Source organism: Melitaea cinxia, chromosome 23 (assembly GCF_905220565.1).
Source record: "Melitaea cinxia chromosome 23, ilMelCinx1.1, whole genome shotgun sequence".
Taxonomy (NCBI): domain Eukaryota; kingdom Metazoa; phylum Arthropoda; class Insecta; order Lepidoptera; family Nymphalidae; genus Melitaea; species Melitaea cinxia.
In genome coordinates, this window is record NC_059416.1 from 8,057,238 (window position 1) to 8,069,631 (window position 12,394).

General features: G+C 37.8%; 1 protein-coding gene across 1 annotated transcript in view; it reads right to left on the reverse strand.

Annotated features, from left to right (window-relative positions):
• Window positions 1-4: 4 nt before the first annotated feature.
• Window positions 5-12,394, reverse strand: part of LOC123665003 — a 33,636-nt gene continuing 21,246 nt past the window's right edge. The window contains exons 5-10 of the mRNA XM_045599366.1: window positions 11,922-12,019; window positions 10,906-11,014; window positions 10,703-10,796; window positions 9,441-9,596; window positions 663-835; window positions 5-149 (exon numbers count right to left, since the gene is read on the reverse strand). Coding sequence (XP_045455322.1) covers window positions 5-149; window positions 663-835; window positions 9,441-9,596; window positions 10,703-10,796; window positions 10,906-11,014; window positions 11,922-12,019 — 775 coding nt within the window. The remainder of the gene's footprint in view (window positions 150-662; window positions 836-9,440; window positions 9,597-10,702; window positions 10,797-10,905; window positions 11,015-11,921; window positions 12,020-12,394) is intronic.

Consider the following 12,394-nt stretch of genomic DNA (forward strand, 5'->3'; position numbering starts at 1 on the left):
CGGATTATTTTTTCATATAATCAATATTACACTTTGGATATAAAGTAAGACAGTCTTTTGATTCTTGACCGTCTCTAGCTGCTTGCACGTATCTAAAGTAATGTAACGCCATCGTGCTGTCCGCTGGAGGCACTAATTCATTCGAATCCCTGTAAATAAATAAAATATTTGTATTACAAAAAGGAACGATATGTGTAAGAATTGCAGTAAATGTCAAAAAACTACATCATTTTAATGAATTAATTAAAATACTAAATTCTAGTCTCATGTGTTATAGTTTTTATATTTATGGCACATTAAAAATTTATAATTCCTTTTATAAAAAATAACTATATAATGACACACTTTTATTTATAATTTAAAAATATAGTCTTAAAAAATTATACTGTTTTACATTTTAGTACAATTTGTTAAGAGCTATTTTAATGTGTTATTGAAATCCATATTTAAATAAAAATGTGTAATAAGACAGGTTGAAAGAATAACGATTGCATTACATAACGATTTTGTATTATATTAATATTCAAACATATATTACTATTTAAAAAACGAGTCTGCGTTGCCACACGACTGAACGCTTCGTAACGCTCTCGTCACGCATTCACCAGCTCACTGCCCAAGTCAAGCGTGCGTAAAAAAGTTTTACTTCAATAATCACTCACTTGCTAAGTTCATTCGAGACTAGATTGCTGTAAGGTGCGTGTTTGAACGGGTCGCTATACAGAGCGCAGACAGCCCTTTCTCTACATCCAGTGTCCTTCGCTCCGATCGAGCCGAGAATTGTATTGACTCTCTCTAGTAGAGATCCGTAGAATTTCTCTGCGGCTATAGTGTCCTAGAAATAAACGTTTTTATTTAGAATTCATTATGACAACGGTAGAAATATTCTTTCTTATATAATAACAATATATTTTATATGTATTTGTACATTTTCGTCGCTAAATTAAAATGAAACCTAAACGATTTGAATATGAAATTAAAAAATTAAATGAGTTCAATTTTACATTAATACCAATTTTTAATATCACGTAAGTTTTAAAGCTTTTAAAAATTTAAATTTATTCATGAGCTGTATCATATTTTTATTTCTTTTTTTAATCTACACAATACACACACGGTCGTCTGTTCCTAAAGTAAGCAACTTAATGCTTGTGTTATAGGTAACAGCTGACTGGTATAGCTACATTTATTTTTTTTTCGATAAAAATACATATAAATAATACATATCTAAATATTAGAGATGTGCCGAATGTTCGGCCGAATATTCGTATTCGGTACATTCGACATATTTTCTCACATTAGTATTCGGCCGAATATTCGGTTGATTTGCCGAATAATTACCGAATAATTAAATAGTAAGGTTAACTTATTACTAAATAAGTGTGGTTTATAGCGAAAGAAGATGAACTTTAACAATCAATTTAAATAAAATTTTAACCAAATAAACTTCTATTTTTTTTTACATAAAATAATAAATTAAACTAAATTAAATTTCTATGAAACTAACAATTTTAAGAACACTGCTTTGAATAATAACTTTTCTAGAATATAATGTAATAATTACTATCTTTAGAAACCAACATAAGTATTAAAATATGTATATACATAATCAAATTAAGTTTCTTAAAATAAATGCCTATTAGTGATGTGCCGGATCGTCAAAAATGTATATCCGCGGATACGGATCCGGATACGGATATTTAGTGTCAAGATCCGCGGATACGGATACGGATCTTTATTTATTCGCGCAATCGATGTCGGCGCATGATCTGAAAACGATAGTTGACGTCACGCCCGCCGTAACGACGGATAGGAGAGGTTTTAACTTGCATTGCGCACGTATTTTTTTGTTCTTCTTACTTTTCAAAAAGTAGGAGATTCTCAATTCGTCTGTATTTTTTTATGTATGATGCTGCTACCTCGTAATTTTTTACTGAATGGACCGATTTCGATGATCCTTTTTTAATCAAAAGGTGGTACGTGCCACGTAGCCCCAGTAAAATTTAAATGAGATTTAAAAACGTACTTTTGCAATTATATCTTATAATGCGTATTTACTGGACTATTTTTTCGTCGATTTACGTTTGTATTATACCGTGTGGTGTCAGCCGAGTAAAATAGCACCACCCCCTTTCTTCCCGTGGGAGTCTTAAAAGGCAACCGAGGGATAAGCTTGGCTCAAAATCATCAGGGTCCTGGAGAAGGAAAACTTCGTTTGAAACCCGGAATGGGGTCTCCGTCAAGCATTCGTGGCATAGCTCTAAAATGCGAAAGACTCCTGCAGCCGAACTGGCTCCACACGTATATACTTGTCATTCCTGTGGGCCTAGCCAGTGAGGTCGAGAGGGTGGCGCAGAGCTTAGGCAACTCTGCGTTTTTCTGAAGAGTGTCCTAGGCGACACAGTATCTGTCTGACACTGTCTAAATCGTCTGCAATAGACGGACTAAGGCCAATGACGATGATGATGATGATGATATACCGCATAACTTTTTACTGGGTTCACCGATTTTAATAATTCTTGTATAAATCAAAGTCTGGTGCTTGTCTTGCAGTTTAATTTAAATTTGATCAATATATAATGAGTAATCTTTGATGACGCGTATTATATATATGTAACGGTGCGTACGCGTCGTTGTCGTCACTTATTTTCTCTTTAAGGTTATTAGAAACTCCTTCAGTTTGAACAGTCCTTCAGTTTCAGTTGTTTCAGTTTATAACGTACTGAGCTATGTTATCCACTAGAGGGCAGTGGCAGTTTATTATTTATAAATAACTTTTATGATTTTTGTTTTAATCGAACGCTGATGCTTGTCTTGTAGTCCCATTTAAATTTGATCGAGATTTAATAACTAATTTTATAATTGGTCGGTTTTATTTTCGTTTGCGAGAAAAAAATATTTAGCAACCAGGTCCAGGAACTGCGATAAAATGAGAGTTGTTTCGATAAAAAAGTTATTTGTTTTTCATTTTCTTATATTTATAAAAATAATGTCATAACTTTCTGTGTAATAGAGATCTTATAAGATAGTTGATTTAGTATTTTTGAGTTCTATACTATTAGTATGGTAACTTACTAGAATATATGTTTGGTATTAAAGGTGCCAAATATTTGATTTTAAGAAAGAAAAAAAAAAAATACTCTGAATAGGATTTTTTTTTCAATTATACTACTTAATCACATAATCTAAGTTATTATGCAGAATTTTATCCTGTTAACTGAATTTGAAAATTAATAAAAGATCCGGGAAACCCAGCCTGCTCTGGTGGTTGGAATTCGTCGAGTCTTCTGGCGAGACGATTGGTAACAACCCTCGAAAACGTATATACGTGGCTTAGAAGTAACAATGACACACTGACACAACGACGCCGATATACCGACACCGACACTACGACGCCGACACCACGATACCGATACACCGACATAGTGACACACCGATACAACGATACAACGACACACCGACACCACAACAACGACAACGACACAGACACCGACTCCACGACACCGATACCAACACAACTACACTGACATAATGACACCGATACACCGACATAATGACACACTGACAGGACGACGCCGATACACTAACACACTGACACAACAACGCCAATACACCAACACCGACCCCGACACAGTGACACAACGATACACCGACGTAATGACACACCGATAAACCGACACAATGACACAACGATACACCGACATAATGACCCACCGACACATCTACACCGACACCGATATAATGACACCGACACAACGACACAGACACCGACACCATGACACCGATACACCGACATAGTGACACACCGACACAACTACACCGATACACCGACACAATGACACACCGTCACAACGACGCCGATACACTGACACTGACATAACGACAACAACACAGACACTGACACCACGATACCGATACACCGACATAGTGACCCACCGACACAACTACACCGACACTGATACACCGACAACGACACCGATACTGACACAACTACATCGACATAATGACACACCGATACACCGATACCGACACAACGATATACCGATACACTGACACAATGACACAACGATACACCAACATAATGACACACCGATACACCGACACAACTACACCGACATCGATACACCGACATCGATACACCGACATAATGACACAACAATACACCGACATAATGACACACCGATACACCGACACAATGACATAATACACAACGATACACTGACATAATGACCCACCGACACATATACACCAACACCGACATAATGATCCACCGACACCGATATACCGACACCGTGTATCGTTGTCATTATGTCGGTGTCTGTGTCGTTGTCATTATGTTGTTGTCATTATGTCGGTGTATCGTTGTGTCATTGTGTCGGTGTATCGGTATATCTTTGAGTCGGTGTCAGTGTGTCACTATGGCGGTGTATCGGTGTCATGGTGTCGGTGTCTGTGTCGGTGTCATTATCTCGGTGTCGGTGTAGATGTGTCGGTGGATCATTATGTCGGTGTATCGTTGTGTCATTGTGTCGGTTTATCGGTGTGTCACTATGTCAGTGTATCGGTATCGTGGTGTCAGTGTCTGTGTTGTTGTCGTTATGTCAGTGTCGGTGTATCGGCGTCGTTGTGATGGTGTGTCATTCACCACATATGGGTGTGTCGGTGTATGGGTGTCATTATGTCGGTGTAGTTGTGTCGGTATCGGTGTCGTGGAGTCGGTGTCTGTGTCGTTGTCGTTGTTACGGTGTCGGTGTGTCGTTGTGTCGGAGTATCGTTGTATCGGTGTGTTACTATGTCGGTGTATCGGTGTCGGTGTGTCGATGTATCGGTGTATCGGTGTCGGTGTAGTTGTGACGGTGTCGGTGTGTCGGTGTGTCATTATGTCGGTGTCTGTGTCGTCGTCATTATGTCGGTGTATTAGTGTCGGTGTAGTTGTGTCGGTGTGTCACTATGTCGGTGTCGGTGTATCGGTGTGTCATTGTCTCGGTGTCATTCTCGGTGTATCGGTGTCATTGTGTCTGTGTATCGGTATATCGTTGTGTTGGTGTCGGTGTACCGTTGTGTCGGTGTCGGTGTTGTTGTTTCGGTGTTGGTGTTGTTGTTTCGGTGTGTAACTATGTCGGTGTATCGGTGTAGTTGTGTCGGTTTCGTTGTATCGGTGTGTCATTATGTCGGTGTAGTTGTGTCAATGTCGGTGTCACTGTCGGTGTCGTCGTTGGTGAATCGGTGTCAGTGTAGTTATGTCGGTGGGTCATTATGTCGGTGTATCGTTGTCATTTTGTCGGCGTATCGGTGTGTCATTATGTCGGTGTCGGTGTATCGGCGTCATTGTGTCAGGTTGTGTGGGCATGGTAAAGTGACGGATACGGATACGGATACGGACCTCATTTTTCCCGCGGATATCCGCGGATACGGATACGGATATCCGGAACATCACTAATGCCTATATACGCAAAATAAAATTTATTAAATAAAAAATAAAAGAAAATTAAGTAACAAATAATTATTTTGCAACATAAAAACTAGGAATTGTCATAACTATTTGTAGTTTTAATCTAATCAAGTTTTTTGATCTATCAAATCACCAATGAACAAATATATCTGTAAAAAATCATATTAAGTTTTTTTGACAGGTGACAATGTTAGCAAAATAAAATCTGATCCTTAGGATTACTATTATATCCTTTAATAATCGTATCGTAAATTTAACATACTTAAGTTAAATCAACATATTTAATAATTAGAATTTAAGAGTGGTAAATTATGATGTAGAAATACTAGATTCTCAGCCCTGTGAGGCAACAATCTATTTCTTTTTTATTCACATACATTTCCTGCTTCCGAGAATAACTGTGAACTATATACAGTCGTTGCCGGAGAAGTTAAAAAATTCTGGCTAAAATAGCCATGAGTTCATACTTTCCTTGATTTTTTACCCACCATGTAAAAGGACTCATACTGCGTAGTATAAAGTCTGATTCAAATAAACGCTTCACACTCAACGGACCCCAGTAGGATTTTCTACAGTGTTGGGGGTCCGGAAACACACAATACACAAGCACAAATGCCCAGATCACGACAAACATCTATATGGCCAATAGAAATATCTGTCATGAGCGGGGATCGAACCCGCGACCGCCAGAGCAACAGTCAGTACCGTGACCGTTGCGCCAACGCGGCCCCATATTTTTGCAATTCATTCAGCAAAGGGCAGGGAGGGAGCGGTGGCAAACGTTACCCGGCTCTTGCAGAGCGCCGTACCGACATGTAAAAACCTACTGATGGCGACTGATGGCGATAGCAAAGTTCGTCCAGGCTACCATCTCCCCCAAAAGAGGTAAACGACTGTCCCACCTTTCCCCAAAATTGGCGGAAACGAGTGAGCTGCAAATGAAAGCAATAAGCAGATTTACCAAGGACGAAAGTCCGAGGTACTCTCAAGCACCATCAGCCACTCGAACGAGGGCCGACATGGGGCAAGTAACACCACCCAGACTTCGACCAGCATCCACACCACTACAGCATGCGGAAAATGCGCTGATCGAGTTCCTGGCCATAACAAATGCTAACCGCGAGGTAAGCCTGGCCATATGCAAGAAAATCATGCAGACCTACCAGTACAACCATGAAAAGTTGCTGGAGGTGGAACTCGAAGAAGCCGAAGCAGCCATTTATAATAACGACACCCGGCAAGTCCTCAAGGGCAACATGTCGGGAAGATATATGGCTGCATACAACATCACGTCAGGCTTCGTGGACGCAGTCGAGGACGAGGGACAGAACGACGAGATTCAGACCTTTCACACACCGAAAGGGGACCCGTTGGTGGTGGTGGCCAAGTGCACGAGGGTGATGCTGGGTGATAGGGTGCTCGGGATGGCTAAAACCATCATGAGTGACCCGGATGCCGAAGGCGCTTTCGGGGCTTGGAGGCTACCGCAACTGAGATGGACAAACAGGGTACCCGGATGCGGCAAGACAACTCACATAGTCGGGAACTTCGATGAGGACGGCGAAGTCGTAGTCACAACCACGATCTAGGCAGCGAAAGATCTTAAAGAGAAGTTGGCGCACCGCTATGGCAATAAGGCCAAAACGAAGGTGCGCACAATGGCGTCCATACTGGCAAATGGTTTTCGTGAGGGCGTTAAGATAAGCCGATTAACGGTAGACGAAGCCCTTATGAACCATTTCGGAGCCATAGTCATGGCTGCCCGGCTATCGGCAGCAGAAGAGGTGGTCCTCATCGGAGACGTAAACCAGCTGCCGTACATCGACAGGGAAAACCTGTTCGAGATGCGGTACAGCAGACCTTACCTGACAGTAGGTATCTCATGCGAGCTGTCCTGCACGCATCGAAACCCAAAAGACGTTGCTTTCGCCATCAGTGAGGTGTACGACGGGATCTACAGCTCGAGCCCGATCATCCACTCGTTGTGCATGGAAGGATTCACCGACTCACGAATACCAGCAGAACAGGACCGGACCCTGTACCTGACTTTCACGCAAGAGGAGAAGAAGGCGTTGATAGGTCGGGGATACGGAGCTGGGGAGGGGTCGAGAATCCTGACCATTCATGAGGCGCAGGGACAGACGAGTGAAAACGTCATTGTTATCCAGACGAGGGCGGAGAGGCTTCGAATCCATGATAGTGTCTCGCACGCGGTGGTCGCGGTGACTAGACACACTAACACCTGTGTCTATTACACCGACGACAAGGACGACGCAATTGGCTACTTCGTCAGAAGGTGGAGGCTAACCGTAGGCAAATTCTCGAGCACAGCCTCAAAATGGCGATCCATAATAGGGATGCGAATGTTATTGAGGATGTGCTCGCGAAACTGGCGGCGGGCGCTGGTTTAGAAAAATGAGAGTGGCCGTCGACAATGCGGTAAATTAACAATGTAAGTCACACAATGTAAACAAAGCATGTAGTGCATTATAAAATTAATGGAGCATGTAGAAAAAAAAAAAAAAACCATAGTCGTAAGTGATTATTCTAGTTATTGTTATTTAATTTAATTCTAATAATTATTCTAATTATTATTATTATATAATTATATATATCTCTCACGGTCGGTTTTGGACTCACTACGAACATTGCAATGTTGAAAATAATACGCCTCAATACTTGAAACTTAAAATTTAAATAAAAAAAGGCATGGGCACTCAAGAGCCTATGGATGTTAAAATTTAAATAAAAAAAAAAAAAAAAAAGACATGTAAAAACCTGTTTACCGAATTTAATGTAAGGAAAAAACTTAAGACTAAGGAAAAAAAATACTAATAATAACATAGGTTAAGTGTATATTGTAAGTAGGCCAAGTAGGCCATAAGTGTACATATACGTTAACTAGACAATAAGTGTACATATATTATAGATAGCAAGTAAGTGTCTATATAAACATAGATAATAATAATTATTATAATAGTAACAACAATAATTAAAGTAAGGCGCAATATAATTCTGTTTCTTTTTGCATGTAAGATATCAATTAAGTTTAGCATAATTTTGGTCGGTGGACTCACGTCTGCATTAGGAATACTAAGATAGAATAATTAGTTCTCTTAATATAAGCTGCAGTAGTGTAACAAGTAAACGATCAGCAATAAAACTAAAAATCGGAATAACAAAAGCATGGGCACTTTAAGCCTGTGGACATAACTTTATATATACCTATATAAAAAAAAAACCTGTTTACCGCGGAAAATTGAACCGAATGATTCGGCCGAACGTTCGGTTCGGTACATTTTGGACCGAATATTCGGCCGAACATTCGTATTCGGGGAAACCTACATTCGGCGCATCTCTAATAAATATATAAATAAATATATGTATGACACCAAGACTCGGGGATGGAATCGAACTCACAACCCCCGGAGAAGAAATCACTACAAACTGAGCCAACGGACTAGTCAATTAAATTAAAGATCAGCATTGGTTTATGTATGAATATTTAACAAAGTTTATATATAGTACCTAAGAACTTCTAAAGCTGTCGATTCCAATTGCTTGCAAACAACATCTATTGATAATTTGATTGATAAGAAACTTACTTTGATCTTAGTTATCAAAGGCTTTCAAGAATTACAGAAGTCCAATGACAATTGCTATATTTAAAAACCGATAACTTTCTCATCTACCAGGTAACTTGCAATTGACTAACGTTACCATAATCTTGCAATTATTGCTTTTAAATTGCATTAAAAAAACAGGTTTGGGTGGTAAAAATTTGTGTGAAAAGTGCAAAATTATTACATAAAGTTGGTTAAGTTTAGCTCTTAAATATTCTAAGCTAAATTATAAAATAATTCAAGCAAGTTAGTCCTGTCTTTTAAAATACAGAATTAATTTAGCTATTGCATATTCTGGGAAAATTTATCCTTATAATCCTTGGTTAGACTTGGTTAGATACTAGAAATTCCTCATGGTAACTTACAGGATCCTGAGAAGCTAATATTTCTTGTTGTTGTCTAACTAGTTCAGTTTCTGCTTTCACCCGGTTGCTTTCACTTAGTTTAGCAGCTGATACTCTCAGTAATTCATCCCTTACTGGTGAAGGTGGGGCCCGAGCCGCAAGGGCTGCTGCTCTTATCTGAAATAATAAAAAAGGAGGATTCTATTAATTATATATGTATATGTCGTGGAAAGCGATATTTTTTAAATAATACGTTGCAAATTAAAAATCATCACTTCAGCTTATTGCAGTCCACTGCTGGACATAGGCCTCCACAAGTTCGCGCCAAAAATGGCGTGTACTCATGTGTGAGGCCCATAGTTACCACGCAAATTAAAAATAGATGAAAACTATATTGCTGTTATTATAACATCAGCGCGTTGAAAGAGAGTTATTTAAGATTATTATTGTAAGGGCCTCAGGGATTCGAGCACCGAGCGGGTCGGTCACTCGCCCAGGATAAAACTGTCGGTTTACCGTTACCTGCGTGATTGGTGTAGACTCGCGTTTTATGTTAGTTTGTTATTACGCCTTGAGTCCTAGATCACCTATCGAATATGTTGCCGGCTGTATCGCTCTGCCACTGCAGATGCCGTCGTGTAAATAGATATGAAGTATTTTTTATTATTTTGTATGTATAAAGTTTTAAAAAGGGAGTATGCCATCCAAAAGTAAAAAAATAATAAAAAATAAACGTTTCACACTCATCAACACACAAGCACAAACGCCTAGACAACGACAAACATCTGTATGGTCAATATAAGTGTATGTCATGTGCGGGGATCGAACCTACAAGCACCAGCGCAACTCAGCCACAAACCAGTGCTGTGACCGCAGCGCCAAAGCTTCGTCAAAAATGGGCATCGAACACTTATTTCTAACATAGAGTCGATAAAATATTATATTTTAGTTTAATCGTTGTAACAGCCATAGTAATACATATTTTATTAAAGTGCCAAGTGTCTATTAAATTTAGTTTAAAAACACAGGGGCAGCCAACCACATCTTAAAAATAGGGTTCATCAACACTATCGTTACAAATCTCTTAACCTTTTAACAATTATATAATAACAAAAAGTGACAAAAATATTCGCTATACTTCATTTAATTATTATTTTGTTATATTTCATTGGTGAGGGTTTTATAAACAAATAAGTATTGAGGTAATGAGATACAAAGCCATATTTATCTTAAATTTTACCTATAGGATATATGTAAAAAAAATATTTTATTTTTTAACTTACCAAAGCATCCTTTTCAGCGCTATTTGGATCTCGTATAGTAGCCTTCTTATTTCGATTGTATGGATTTTGTTGTGTTGGTAAAGGTCCGACAGGTCTATAAAAATAATAAAAAACACATGATGAAATGTATACGACGATGATTTTCAGTTCTTAGATAAAAAAATCTTTTAACGATCATTTGAAATTATAGAACAATTATTTACCTGCCAGGATGAATAGCGTTGACGACTACTTTTTTATTAGAATTGGGTAAAACTCCATGTGGAACATTTGTGCTCCCACTAGCGTACTCTCCTACGTTCAGAGATGTTCCTGAAAATGGCAAATAAAGGCTTAATTAAAATAAATAGTAATGAAAAAAATCTCTTGGAGCTGTAAACAAATCAAACTTCTAAGCCAACGCAATCAAAAGATACAAGGTCCCGTGAACTCAGAATTTTGAAATTTGGTACGAAGCAACGTCTTATAGCACAGATAACGGAAAAATTGCATAAAATATATCATATAATAAAAATATTTTTACTAATTTTGTTTGTACGGAACCCTCGGTGTGCGAGTCCGACTCGCACTTAACTGGTTTTTCTATTCATTTTAGCATTAGACTATGTGGTGTTGTGGTGCAAGTTATAAACCATTTTTTGTAAGCTTGAATGTAAAAATGAAAATAAATAATTATAAAAACGGAAATGTCACAGGATCATTACCGAATTACCGTCGGTGACATTTTGAGAAATAGCCTAAAAATTTGTTTGTACATTTGCAAGATTTTTAATTTATACACTCATTGCTTTTATTCAGAAAAAAAAACAAACCAAAAAAACTGTCACAAATAAATTGCTACTTAGAGAATTATCTTGGAAACAATTTTTTTTTTTTTTAATAATAATCGGTCTGCCCTGTTATCTAATTTTTCAATTTTGAGTTTTTATCTTAGTTAAAAAATGTAATTTTTGAAAATTCATCTAGAAAACTTGAAATATATATCTACTGCTATTTAGTACGAAATTTGCCATAAAATTGTCACGTTTAATATTGTTGCAGCTACGTTTTTACAAATTGTATTGTTAAGTATTTTCATTCATTTCTCTTCGTCAGTATCAAACTGCATCTATGCAATTTGATACAGAAAAAAACTGTAGCTATTAGATATAAAAAAAACAGTAATTAAATGTAGCTTTGTAGTAGGTATATATATAATAAATGTATAATATTTATTTACCAGGAGGAAGCCCAAGGCCCCAAGCGTTTATGTCATTCGCGTCATTCTCTTGCGGCTTGAAATTTGCTATTGCGTTGCGGTGAATATCTGATAGGTACCTGTTAAAAATAAAACATATTATTAATGACATATAGCTTTTAATATTTAAAACTCAAAAGAAAAATAATTATCGATTATTATGTGGATATTAAATTACTTTGTTAAAAACAAACATCTAAACGCTCCATCGCCAAAATATGGATTATTCATCCAATAGAGAGAGTAATTGCAGAGTATTGAGAAAATGGATCTGTCGCACAACTCTAGTAGATAGCAGAAAATGTTTTATGTCTGAGATCCATCAAAAATTAGGAGACATAAACTCGCCATTACCATATATTAATAGCATGCCATACAAATATATTAATAGCATTCCATACAATTGGTTATATACACATTATTGCTTAAAACGCGTGTCTAGGATAGCTACGGTC